The sequence below is a fragment of the Pezoporus occidentalis genome, unplaced genomic scaffold (assembly GCF_034315485.1).
Source record: "Pezoporus occidentalis ecotype Australia unplaced genomic scaffold, CSIRO_AGI_Poc_V1 ctg25, whole genome shotgun sequence".
Lineage (NCBI taxonomy): Eukaryota > Metazoa > Chordata > Aves > Psittaciformes > Psittacidae > Pezoporus > Pezoporus occidentalis.
In genome coordinates, this window is record NW_026914394.1 from 2496053 (window position 1) to 2509475 (window position 13423).

Below are 13423 nucleotides of genomic sequence, written 5' to 3' on the forward strand. Positions count from 1 at the left end.
GAAGGCATCTTTTTCTTTTTAACTGGGTGCTGTACCTACATTGTTTCCTTGCACTCTATCTTTAGGTTATAGCAGTTCACAAGGCTTTTTTCAGCAGATGTGTTATTCAATTACTTCAGGGCTTTTCCATTTGTAATATTATGAAGCAATGATAGCCAGCAGACTTCACCTGTCTTTTAGAGATAGCCAGCCTGGTAATTTTAACTCTGCCCATTTTATCCACACCAGTAAATCTCATAACATGGTTATAGAGAGATTCCAATTTTTGTAGAACCTTCTCCCGGGAATTCCTGTATACAATATTGGCATAGTCTGTAATGGACATAACCTGTGATTGGATTAATGTTTCCCTAGTGAAGAAGTCAAAGCATTTCATGTTCCTATAACTGGTTTGCAGCTCTACAGTAAAGGTCTTTGGTGTGGCAGAGAAAATAATTGCAAACGCAGCCCCAATCAGAATATATAAGCCCCTCACAGCGAGGGTCCGATTCAGCGCAGTTACACTGCCTGCACAGGGGTTTGAAGCAGGATTTTCTTGTCAGGAGAGCAGAATGCCCAGAAAACAAGTTAATTTCACCATTTTAATAGTTGTCACCCAGTCCCATGCAAAGGGATGTAAATACGTTGCTGCAGCTCCAAGGGAGGGCCCTCCAGCTCACTGAGCAGAGTGGAAACAAGCAGGGCGATGCAATGGGGCTGTGGTCTCCCTGCAAGAAGAGCCCTCCACTTGTGCTCAGATAAACACATGCCTTGGTTCTTAAGGGTAAATATTGTTCTGTCAAATTGACTCCCAGCTTCAGACCCCATCTTTGCTTCTGAACCTTTCACAATCCCTGCTGTTGCCTTACCTTGGAATCAACACAAGCGACTAGTAGAGAATTACTGTGGAGCATACAATGTGCATTACTTACGTCCGAGACACAGGTCATATTCTCCAAAAGAAGAGGCTCATGGCAGGCCTTCAGAGGTGCAAGGCTCATCTGAAGCAGGATCTGGCTGCTCAGGTAGAGGGGAACTTCTTCAGCACTCGTGGGAGGAAAGTGAAGTGGAGACTGGCAGAAAAAGGTTGCGTATATTTCAGTTCACTTGGTGGTCTCCCCAAGAGCTTGTGCAATGGTGTGTGCACATCGTGCACGCTGCCACACCAAAGCGTAAGCCCTCATCATGCTTATGTGATGCTAGCAAAGACCCATGGTGAAGGGCTCAGGCTCCCATCCCCAGCTGGTCAGGGATAGCTTTTGAGAGACATGGTTTATTGGTGGACCCCAAAAGCAGAGGTGGGTCTCTGAAGACATTACTAGACTCAACTCTGCCTATAGGGTTCAGAAGAGATGTGATCAGGATCCCAAGGTGGAAAAGCAGGTAAAGGCAGCTGTGGGTGGAACAGAAGGTGCCAGAGATAAATTGAGACAGGAGTGAAAGGAGAGGCAAGAGCAAAGAGTTTGAATGTGCAGTGCTGGAACAAACATGGGGAGGGTGGGATCCAGAATGGGCATGCTGCCTGACTGAGGAGCAAGGCAGATGCTCTTGGCAGATAAGCTTATGTTTGGATGTTGTGGTATTGCTGGGCAGGTGGAGAGGATGGGAAGAAGGTTACCAGCATGGGAGCTGACAAATGGGATGTCATCATTTCCCATATGGGTAACGGAGTCCAATCTGTCCTTTCTATCCAGCTAAAGGCTTGGGATACCTCAGCAGAAAGGAAGCGTCTCTGGCAGAGATGAGCAATCCACAATAGGTCTATGCTAAGACCTGGAAATTGCAGGCTGTGGGGCAGATATGGGTGTCAGGAGACAGGTAAGAAAGGATGACAATGAGATCCAAAGAAGACCCAGTTATTAAACCTAAACTTTTCTTTTAAAGACCATCTTTCTTTTAAAAGGCCAGCTTTCACAAGTCAGATAGCAGGAGCCTCTGACAGCCAAGAGCAGGGCAGGACAAGGGCTTCTCAGAATCCACTTGCCCACATCTTGGTATTGAAGTAACTCTGGGTGCCTGTGAGGAGGGAGGAATGAAAATGAAACAGGACACTCATTCCACTGCTGCTTTTATCACTTTATTCAGATTTCTAGAGCAGACTCTTTAGCAGCTAAGCAAACACCTGAAACTGTCATTATATTTATATGTACATATGGAATCATTCAGAAAGAGATAATGAGGAATTCTGCAAGTGTTTTTCCAATGAATATGCAGACAGAACATTATCACCCCAGTAAACCAACTTTGAAAGTCTTCCCCTAAAACCCAACCATAGCAATAAATTAGCACTAGATTAATTCAAAGGAGAACTTGTCCCCCCTCTGCGTACCTTCTAATCCATATCTCCAAGAGGTCATTTTAATTATCACACTGTCACTGCTATTCATTACTGTGCTTTTGGAGGCAGAACCAGCACTGTGCCTCTTGGATGCCTTGGAATTCATCATCTGAAGGCATTTTATTCTCCCTAAAAACATGCACAGTTTAACCCCCTTACCTTGAAATACTGATAATATGAGGTGTGCTTGGTGTTTTAGATCATTCTCCTTCCAGTGGGATATCTCGTTTTCAACCAAGTTACCCTTACCAGAGAGAAGCTAACTAATCAAAGTCCGGCTAACGGTTGGCTAATGCACAGACACATCAAGTTTTGTCAGATCCTGAGTAGCCTGTCCTTTTTCAGAGGCATGGAAAGCCAGATTTTTGTCCTGACTCGTACCTGCTCACTCTTTCTGTCCTAAAGTAACATAAACTGGATGGGAAATGTGCCAGCAGCTCCCAGGGTCTGTTATGATGGGGCTCCAGAAGTGCATGTGAGGTCCTGAGACACATACAGACCTCAGCCTTGGCCCTGCTTGCTTCATGTTTACTGGAATGGAAAAGACCTTAAGGACCTTACACAGAACTTGCTTCTATCTATAGATACGGGACTGTATTCAAAGACAGATGAGCCCATATGAGGGCCTACTAGCTCTCTGGCTGTGTGAATGCAACCCAGGCTGCTTTCAGTTCTTCCTAGGGTCACACCTTGGTTCAGTGTTGGTCATGTTCAGGCTTTGCAGCCAGGTCTCCATTGCTGAAGAATCAGGGGGTACTTTCACAGGGACAGACCCAAATGGTCTGGTTTAGCCTATAGTTCTCGGGTTTTCTCATACATTTTATCTCCAGGATGCATTCTTCTCAAAGGTCACTGCAAGGAGCCAGCCGAGTCTGACTCGCATAGCACTTGAGTCCTGGGAAAGAGAGGAGCAACCAACCCAGCTCTTTTACTAGAGAACAGTGTCTGGGGATAGTGCTTCTTCAGGGCCACACAGCACCAGGAGGAGCACATTCTGCCTTGTTTCATACTGCTTTCTTCACCTTCAGTCTGGTTCATCTACTCACTAGGTCTTGGCACGTTCTCTCCTCCAAGGCATTGCTGCAGCCCACCTCCTAGCAGAAGACACTGAAGCTTCCCAAGGCTTCTGATGGGTTGCCAAGGAGCACTTCTAAGTGCACTGTCCCTTCCCATCCCACCGGACACACTGAGACACCCCTTAGAATCACCCTGTTCTATTCTCCTGTTTGAGAACCAGTCTTCCTGCTTCAGTTCCACATCACTGGCAGATGTTTCAGCTAATCACACACCACAGGAGACAAGACTGCCTAGTGACAATGGATTTTTGTGGACATTTCACATGTAATGGGAAGGTGGGGAGGTTTTTGGGGGGTTTTTACAGTATGAGCACAATACTATTTGTTACCCCTTTCAGCACTAACCGTAGCTCACACTGCCTCAGCCGTACATCTGTTGTGAAGCCCCATCTTTCTAGACCCCAGCCAGTTTTCTGCTGGAAGGCAGCGGTTCCTGCCTGTTAGACAGGTCTTGCAGCAAGTTTCATGCCTGCAGCCTGACAGTAACATCTCTCATATGACCCTTTTCCTCAAATGATCTGATAGAAGAGCAAAAAACCTAACCATGCAGAGGATGATGAACGGCACACTGAGGAGTGCCTGCCTGACTCCCAGAAGCTATTTATCAGGCTCTCTTAATGCAAGCTAACAGGGCTAGCACATGCAATTGGCATAAGAGCTTCTGAGCCTGACACTAAAAGGGGAGACATCACATGGTGCAGCAGGGGATCCAGGACTCCCTCGTTAGCTCATCGTATGGATTACCCCTTTAAAGAGAGAGCTGGTGGAGGAAGAGGAGGCTTTCTCATCTTGACAAATAGCTTTCCAGCCACTGCAAATGATTCCTGTAAATCTATAGGGTCACTCTTTTTTTTTTTTTTTTTCCCCTCCCCAGAGATGAAGGAAATAAGAAAAAAAACACAGAAAAAAGAAATTGATTTACCATCTATAAATAAAAAAGAATCAACAGTAAAATTTCACTACTTTCCCTCTCCCTCCTTCTTCCTTGGACTTTTACCTTAGAAATAGTTGTCTGGGAGGAAAAAAAAAGAGAAACACCATCAGTTCCATACTGCAATGTGCTCCTCCACCTTGCCCCACAGACCAGCCCTCCTCTTCTCATTCATCTCCTGGAGAGAGGCTGGTCCTTCAGATGAGGCTGACTCCTCTTCTCTGGCTTGCCTCCAGCATGGCTGCTCCCTTGTCCCCGCTGGGTAGTGCCTTTAAAAAGTGGCAGTTTTTCCTTCCTGCCAAAGAAGAGAGAGAAAGGACAGGTGTTGTGAACCACTGCGGTGTTTGAGCAGCAGGTAAGCCCCATGTGGGGTATCCTCTGAGGAGAAGATGTGTGTAAAGTCTCACAGTGAAGTGCATCTGTAAGGAAGGCTTTGGCAGCTGGAGACAAATTAGAGGTGGTAAAAAACCAGCTGGTCCCATTCTCCTCTGGTCAGAGCAGGGTTAGTCCTTCCAGGAGGCTTTGCGATAGCTCTGAGCTCTCCCTTTGGGTAGATGCACTTTTCCACTGTTCGCTCCTCACCGCACCTCTCACACGCCTGAAGTGTTTCACATTTCTGCTCATTAACAGCCCTCGTATCACTGTGAATATTTCCTTCTGGGGCATATAGCGTTCACAGGTCTGTCCGCAGCTGGAGTGTCCAGCTGTGATCACAGCTGGACCCAGCCCTTCAGTGGCAGGCTACTACTGCATGGTTGGGGAACACCCAGAACCCAACACGATGCCAGTGCTTCCAGCATCCAGACCAGTGCCTTCAAAGAGCCTGATGCAACAGTGTCATTTCACTGTGATCATTAATTCCAGTTATTAAAGAATCATGCGAAACTTTAGTTGTCCCTGTAGTTTGGAGTGTGGCATTTCCAGCGCACCTTTTGGACTACAGTCCTAGCACAGCAGTGGGAGTTTAACTACTGACCTTCAAAGGAGCAGAGTTACACTAAACACAAAGTGCTTTTGGAGTGATGCCCCAGGAGTTCATGGGCTAAGAACTGAGCTCCTCACAACTCTACACCACAAAAACAGCTCCTGGGCTTCCCACAGCCTTGCATGGAAGAGCAGACCTACTCTGGAATGCTTTGGTTCCTGCCTGTTTCCCAAAATGCTGCTGGGTGTGTGTTTACGGTGTGCACAGTGAATGCTTGCTGCTTTAAGGAAAAGTAAATCTCTATCCTTTATTAGTGGTTAATTCTGTTATATGGTGCCTGATCTACCCTTTAAACACTCAGTCTGCTCCCTCCATTATCAGTTATCTGCTTGGTCTGGCTTGGATCTAGATGAGCTTTAAGGTCCCTTCCAACCCAGACCAGTCTGTGATTCTGTGAGATGGAAACCCAGGTTTCTTGATCCCTCTGCCCTGACTCACCCAGAGGAACTGGGCCCCTCTAAACCTGCCTTCCCCACCACACAGACATGTATTTGTCAGTGCTTCTGCCTTTATTTGCAGAAGGTGGTTTTAAAATACATTTTAAATGAATTGAAATAACATAGGGGCTGATGGGGCGCAGGGTTTAGAGGGCTTTACCTCCACCAGCCCTCCCCTTGCACTGCTGTCAACAAGTTCAGCGTCTACTGCATCTCCGCAGTTCAATCACCAACCTAAGGCACAATGGTATTTTGATAAGAGAAACACTGAGACAAAAATAAGCAAATTAGGTCCCTGGGAGGGAGACCTGAAAGGCACACTGAAGTGAGAACAAGCCATTTCTCTGGTTCTGTGGGTAATTACATTGACATGTTCCTAGACAACGCTGCAGACCCAAACACAGCAGCAGCTGTGGACCAAACAATCATGCAAAGCATAGGCAAACCAGCTAGTCGATCCATCCCCTGCCCTGGGGCAGCATCAGCACTGCCGTGTCACTGCTGACAGCCTGCCTGCCTGCTCCCGGTGCTGGACAGGCAGGCAGGGCTTGGCTCTTCCATGTAGACACTCATTTCTCTGTGCGCACTCGTCCAGGCCACTAGAACAGCACTGCTGAATGTCACTCCTATTCTCATCTCCGCAAGTGAAGGAAACATAATATGAAACATACAAAGAGGATAAAAGTGGGTTTTAAACCTTCCTTTTCCCCACTTTTGGGTAACAGAAAAAGGAAGTCCTAACCAACAGCACTTACAGATGGGATTTTTAGACACTGGCCATTTTTAGCAGCCATTCCGGCATCCACTGACCTGAAGCATCATGACCATCGACCACTGTTTACATCAGGTACTTGTGACAGAGTGATTTTTTTTGGACATAGAGCCAATTGACAGTCACGATCAAATCACAGCGCTGCTGTGTACTCATCGTACATACAACAGTTAATCTTGCAGGCATTCAAACTGGTTTGCAAATTGAAATCTCAGAGGCATAGCAATTACAATACCAAATTTATACCACATCACTCAGTCAACTAATTGTACATCCAAAAAATCACCACTTGAATAATCTGAATACATTCACCTTTACAGCTAAAAAACACCCACATGCTTGATCTCAACACAGTTTTCAAGTTGCAGAACCCCATGGGGGAAAAGAAAGTGCCAACCTCTGATTTCAACAGCAAGATTGCTTCTATCTAAATACAGCAGATGCATAATTCACAGTGAGGTCAAACATCCTGGTGTTCCCAGTGATGCTCTTTTCTATGTTCTGCAAAACAAGGATATTCCTGTTGCTTCCCATAGCACTCTCAGCTCATCTGTAAGAAGACAAGCCCTATATACATATGCTTCAAACATAGTTTACATGTTCTCATCCAAAACACTGCATCTGGATTTCTAATTGTTAGGAAACCTTAAAGGTATTAAAATGAATCAGCAGACTTAGAAACAAGGCTAATGTTTTAGATGTGATGAGCTTTACAGAGCCACTACCATAGGCATGTTTGTGGCATTTTGTGCCCCATTGGGGCATTTTGAGCTTTTTCATACAGACTTTTGTTTCCATCCAGCAAAGCAAGTTGAGGTGGGGAGCAGTAGATTTGGGTTAGCGGCTTTGCAGCTGGTGTATTAGAAGGCCAGAACAGAAGAGAATTTGTGTTTAAATTGCAAAGGGAGGAGAAAACAAAATTATCCAAGCCATGTGAGTGGGATCAAAAATGAACCATCAAGGCTGGAAAATGGCTAACCCCTGATCCCTGAAACCAAGAAATCTGCCTGCTGTAATGTAGCTGCTGAGCTAATTCTTACAGTTTCCCCTCTATCCAGACGAGACACATTTCCATTGCGTCCATCGCAGCTAAACAATCACTGCGTGATTACTTCAAATGCTTCACTCTTAGGGATGCACAATTAGCCAGGCCCGTACTTGGCACTACAAACGGAGCACAGTATTTTCTGGGGATGTCTGACAAGTTTCAGTTGTAAAAGACACAAATCAAACGGCCCAGCAGTTAATGACAACCAGTGCCCTGGCAGTTAGGTAACGTGCGTGCTCCAAAACAAGGCCAATTAGAAGCAGTAAAAACAAATCTGGAATGTTAGAGCAAAAGTCAGAAATCCTCAGCCATTACCACAGCCTTGATTGTTCTTTTCTTTCCAAGTGGTCACCAGTGCTTGTTTCCAGGAAGTGGAGCACGCTTGCCACATCCCCACCCAACCACTACATCAGATTATGATTTCTGGGCGATACAAACCCCATTGATGTGGTGCATAGAGAATCCCATCTCATCAGGTGTCACTACCTTTCTGGATGTAGGGGCTGGTCCATGCTGCTTATAGAGAAGGCATCATAGAAGAGCCTACTCACCAGAAGAGTTTGCTGATGTCCCTCCCTCTGCCACAGAAGGAGAGACATGGCTGCTTGTCATCCATCCCTTGGTAACCTGGCCTCCTTCCCCAGCTCACAGCAGCAAGGCATATCTGCTCCATCAAGGAGACAGTGTATGGAGGCTGGAATAATTAGCTTGTAACTGGAACCATGTTATCACATAACAGAAGGAGCCACAGTTATAATGTTTGTGGCTCAGACCCAGCCATTGTTATATATCTTTACTGACCCTGGAGCAGGAAGCTGCAGAGAGGACTGGAATAGGTTTTCTCTTTTCTCCTATCCTCCTATTTTCTAAGGAGCAGCAGGAGAATAATGGGTTACACTTACCTGATGAGATGCAGCAGAAAATGACAGTCCCTTGAGCTTGTTCAAGTTAGCAATGTGATATTGGGATTAGCGTGCTCTGTGCATCAGACATTACCCATGTCAGTCCACCACCACCACACATAGCAACTATCTCTGCTTTCAGAGTTCTCTGTCCTGCTCTTTAGAAATAGAGGGAAAGTCCAGCCAGGGCTGAGGCATAAAATGACACAGATGCTGTAAATCTGCTTACTGAGCTCTGGCTTCCTCAGAGCAATGAGCCCAAGGAAGGAAATGGAAAGCAGGTGGCTATCTCCAGGCATATCTATGGAGGATGCCTGTGAGAGCTAATCCAAATACATTTAGGGTGTAAACGTAAAGCTGATTAGCAAAACCACAGTAAGCTCCTATGTGGATATGCTCCTTCAGAGTTAAAGTAGTCATAATTCAATTTAGTCATTTAGCTCATTTCCAAAAGTAAATTAAGGTGGAGTAGATTAAATTAAATCAAATCAGCTGACAGCACCTTCGTTTTGAAAGGGATTGTTAACATGGACCAAACCTACTTCATTCAGTAATGCAGATTATTTCCTCCTGCTGGGCCACCCATCAGACACACTGGCTCCCTGGTTGGTCCTGAAGTATTTTTACACACCTTCTGTTCAGGGACTCCCTGAAAACAGGACCAAGCCATTTGTTTCCATGTGCTTTAGTGTGCGTGCGTGCTGAAATCCAGGGTAAAATCCTTCCAGCCGGCACCCTGGTTCCCAAGTGTTTGACAAGGTAATTGCTGTAATGCAGTATTTTGGTGAACCCTCTGCTGAGAGCTGGCCAAGCCCTGCAAACCTCCCCAGATTGTAAATGGATCCTTTTCACTGTACCCACGCAAAAGTGTCACCATTTAAAACCTGAAAGGTTTTCCTTAGCGACAGCTACAAGTATGGAGAGTTGCGTAAAACATGCAGACGTGTGTGGGAGTGAGCTGACAGATCATAATTACCAATAGAGAAGGGGGAAAAAAGCCCCAGAAATTAATTTTTGAGGCAAAACATGTAATTTTCCTTTAAGCCGTAGTAGTGCTTCCATTACTAATGCAATTTACAGCTCCGGAAATCAGACTGAAGTTGTTTGACTCCTCAGCAGTTTTTTGTGTGTGTGTGTGTGTGTTAATTTTCCTTTTAAAGAGCACTGGCCAACATGGGAGGATAATGCAAAGGGATGTTTAGGTACTCATGTGAGCGTTGCACTGATTGAACACGCAGGGACCTCTGCCTGCGAGGTGGTGTTTCTGTGCTGGCTGGTAGGATGTGCACCCGTGCAGTCCTACCAGTAACACAGGGAAGACTTAAACGCAGTGTGGTCCCACTTGGCCATCCAAAAGCAGCATGGCTGTAGGGCACCCCGTGCACCAGGTCCTGGTGAAATCCCTGCAATAGGCTGAAATCCTCCCTCCAAGGGAGCCAAGATTTCATTTCCTCCTTTCTCTACAGATTGTAAGTGGTTTTGCTGACCTTTCTCTGGAGCAGCACTAGAGGAAGGGGAATAAACCATTTGCTGTGTCTGCACAATTCAAAGGCACTGACAGCAGCATTTATGATAGGGGCACTGGTTTGGTGCCTTGGGACTTTCTGTGAGTCCCTTCACCCCCTCAAGGGCATAGTAGGATTAGCTGCTGCTGTTACAAGTAGCCTGGGGAGGTGAAGGGCCTGTGTGTGGGCAAGGGGAATGGCCAGACCCACAAATGTCTTCAGGGTTGCTCTGGGGAACTTCTCCTTGAAGACCCAAGTGAGTTTTATTTTCCAGTAAGAAAACCCCAAACTTATTAAATATGGAGACACTGAATTTGCTGTTGGTGGCAGGGGCAGCCTCTCAGTGTGCCTGAAATGCGCAGCTGAATTCTGAGCAGCCTCCTTGCCCACATGGTTGGAGAACGTGTAGTTTGTTTGGCACACACAGACTTTGCATTCAAACCAGTTTGCTAACTGGGCTTTATTTTGCTATAGTAAAACAGGCTTATACCCTTATGCCCAAGGAATGACTGGCTCAAAGACGGTCAGCAGCATCGCTTCCCATGTGAGAAAAGTCATGAGAAAAAAAGGTGCCTGATTTTCCTCTCACTTTCAAAGCGTTGCAGTGCTACTGTGCCCTCAAAGCTGTGGAGTACTCCAGATCTGAGAGTTCAGATTTGTTCTAGTACATCTTTTCTATTTATTGGACTCTGCTCCCCTCTTCACCACTGAAAATGGTGGTGGTGGTGGGGAATGATAAGGCAGTGATTTAGGTTTGGGAGAAGTGAGCTGGGATGGCAGTAACAGAGCCCCTAGAGGAGAAGCTGTCTATGTAAAGCTTCACTCCCAGCTCGCTTCACTCCCACCTCTCATGTCAGTCATGGCCAGGTCAGAGAAAGCATTACCAGATGTCAGTAAAACCTCACAAATCCTAAAGGCAAAGCTTAGAAGTGTGGAGAGGAGTTTTCCTGAAACACAGGAAGAAGCAGACTGGGATGAGCATCTCAGACGCAGCACGTGCCAGAAAGCAGCAAATGCCCGAGCCTGTGAGACCACGCAACCCCAGCACACAGCTTTTCAGTGTCAGTGTGGGTCTCAGAAATCGAAAGGCTGAGTTGTTCTGGCAGAAGTGCCTCTGATCAGACTGTGCCCATACACAGGAAGACATTCCCCAGCTGCACCCAATGTGATGCCGATGAAGGTGCCCATCACCTTTGAGGATGATGGGACAGTCCCGTGGGCACATCCAGCCTGTTGGATATGGAGCTCTGAGCTCATACATCATCATTAAGGCTGCAAAGTCAAGCAGCAAAAGGAGGAATTGCCAGAACAAAGGCTGTCAGTGCAATTTTAATTCAGCCTCCTGGCAGATATGCCTTCTGATGTGGTCTTTAATTACCTCATCACAGCCTACTTTTCCTTCAACAAGCCTGCTGCTTCATTCAGGGCACAGTGGACAGATGGCGATTAATGAAGGGCCAGTCAATATTTTGTTCTGTCCTTTTTTGTTCAGTGTGTGGCCCCAGGCATTATTTGCTGCATGCCATCAAATCCCTGCTCTTAGACAGAATTATTCATCTTCTCCTGGACTTCTCTCTCATGTGAATCAGTGCAGCAACTGTGAGCTTCCCACACAGGAGGGAATTTCTTTCCCAATACTCCTGTAAGCAGGAGTTGCAGATGCTCAATGAGGCCCAGGTGTGATTTTTGGGGGTACCCACATTGTGCCTATTCAAAACCTCTAACCTCAGCTGTAAGCACTCAGCACTTCCATAATTTGAACTCCAACATGTTCAGAAAATGAGAAACATGGAACTGGTAGCTCTTAGAGAAAAAACGTCCATGGTTTAAAGAGGCAACAGCTCCTCTGCTGATGCTGCGCTGGAGCAGGGCTCTGTAAGTGGGCAGAGTGAAAGAACAGAGCAATGCTGATATGGGCAAAGGGTGGACTTAAGGCAGTGCAAGGTGACTGGCGTGTGTGAATTTTGCAGCAAAAGTTCTGTTTTCCTACCTTAGCCATTCCCTGTAACAGCTGTTCCCTGCTTTCTCTTAATCTCTTACAGGCTTCTCACCTTTTACCAATGATTTTAGAGGAGGACATCTCTCCCTTTCAACCTAAGTAATCTTAACCTTTACTCTGACGCAAGTAGAAAGAGGTGAGTGCAGGACAGAGATTCTGTAAGAGGAGATGCTCCCTGTGCCACATGCAGCATCAAAGGGGGCCCCACTCAAATGCTTTCCAGTGGCAGCAGAATTTGCTGGTCAGTGAGCAGCTTAAAAAACGACAGCAGCAAGAAGAGAGGAAGGGCATGAACCTCCATTGCCACCCAACAACTCCTTTCTGCACTGCACTCTCATGCTCTGTGCCCACTTAACCCAGCCTTAGAGAGACGTCTTTCTATCCAGGATGGACTTTCCTGAGCCTGTCTGAAACACAAGTGGTAGTGCTCTCCTCTCCAGCAGCACAGAGGTCTCTTTTCCTCTGTCAGAAATTCATAGGCCTGTTGGCTTGTCACTCCAGAAAATGTCCATCATTTTCAGCAAAGCTTTTAATTCCTTAGCTCCCATAGGAAACCATTCTAACCTTCCTGCCCTCCCCAGCTGAGTCATCGATGCTTTCCTGTCTTGCTGCAGACACATCACCTTCAGGAAAATAGTTTCTTAGCATGCTGATAACAACATTCTCTTTCTGAACTGGATGCTTGTTTGGGATCACAGGGTCTTCCATGGTGAGGACTGCAGGACACATTGGGGTTACTGTTTGAAGCAAGTCCTGACCTTCCCTTGCAGGCTGTGGAAAGCCCTGCATGGCCACTGGGCTGGGTTACTGGCGAACTGGGGGAAAGGGGCTGAAGGGTTCTTGGAGGGCCTGGATGAGCTGCATGGGAGAATAACCATGCTTGACAGGGAGGAGGTAAAGAATGAACTGTCCAAGAGGTTAAGGCAGTGCTGAAAAAAAAGCCCTTTAAGCATTTCATTTTCATATATGGCCTCTCTACAGAGTCAGTGTACAGTCCAAAGGTTTTTTCAGGGATCTGAGCTACCTGGGGACTTGAGGTTTGCCCAAAGATTCCTCTGGTTACAGAGAGAGCAGGAGCTTCTAAGCTTTATGTCTATGGTCTGCAACTGTGAACACATCCTCTTGCTGGTGAGGCATCAGGATTGCTCAGTGCAGAGACAGGCACTCACCCTGACCCTTCATAGACTACCACAATGATGGCTTCAACATTAATTTCTAGGAACCAACCACTCAGGGACAAATCACAGCACCCATGGTTCCTGCACACTTGTCTGGCCCAGCAAATACTTGAGGGCTCCAGCCCTAACTTCACTTTCATGGTGGCTTGTTGGGAAGCCAGTGGAGCCTGACTCCCAGGAGGGTGGTGGACACAGTTCCACAGCAAGGAACTGAAGACCCATCTTCAGGGGATGCTTGTCCCAGGGACTTCTGTAGACAAGGGCAGGTGAAAT

The 13423-nt window shown here is 46.5% G+C and overlaps 1 protein-coding gene across 2 annotated transcripts in view; it reads right to left on the reverse strand.

Moving 5' to 3' along the window:
- Positions 1–2034: 2034 nt before the first annotated feature.
- Positions 2035–13423, reverse strand: part of LOC134165953 (BEN domain-containing protein 5) — a 954442-nt gene continuing 943053 nt past the window's right edge. For both annotated transcript variants that reach the window (XM_062623212.1, XM_062623211.1), the window contains exon 13: positions 2035–4619. In XM_062623212.1, coding sequence (XP_062479196.1) covers positions 4496–4619 — 124 coding nt within the window. In that variant the 3' untranslated portion in view covers positions 2035–4495. The remainder of the gene's footprint in view (positions 4620–13423) is intronic.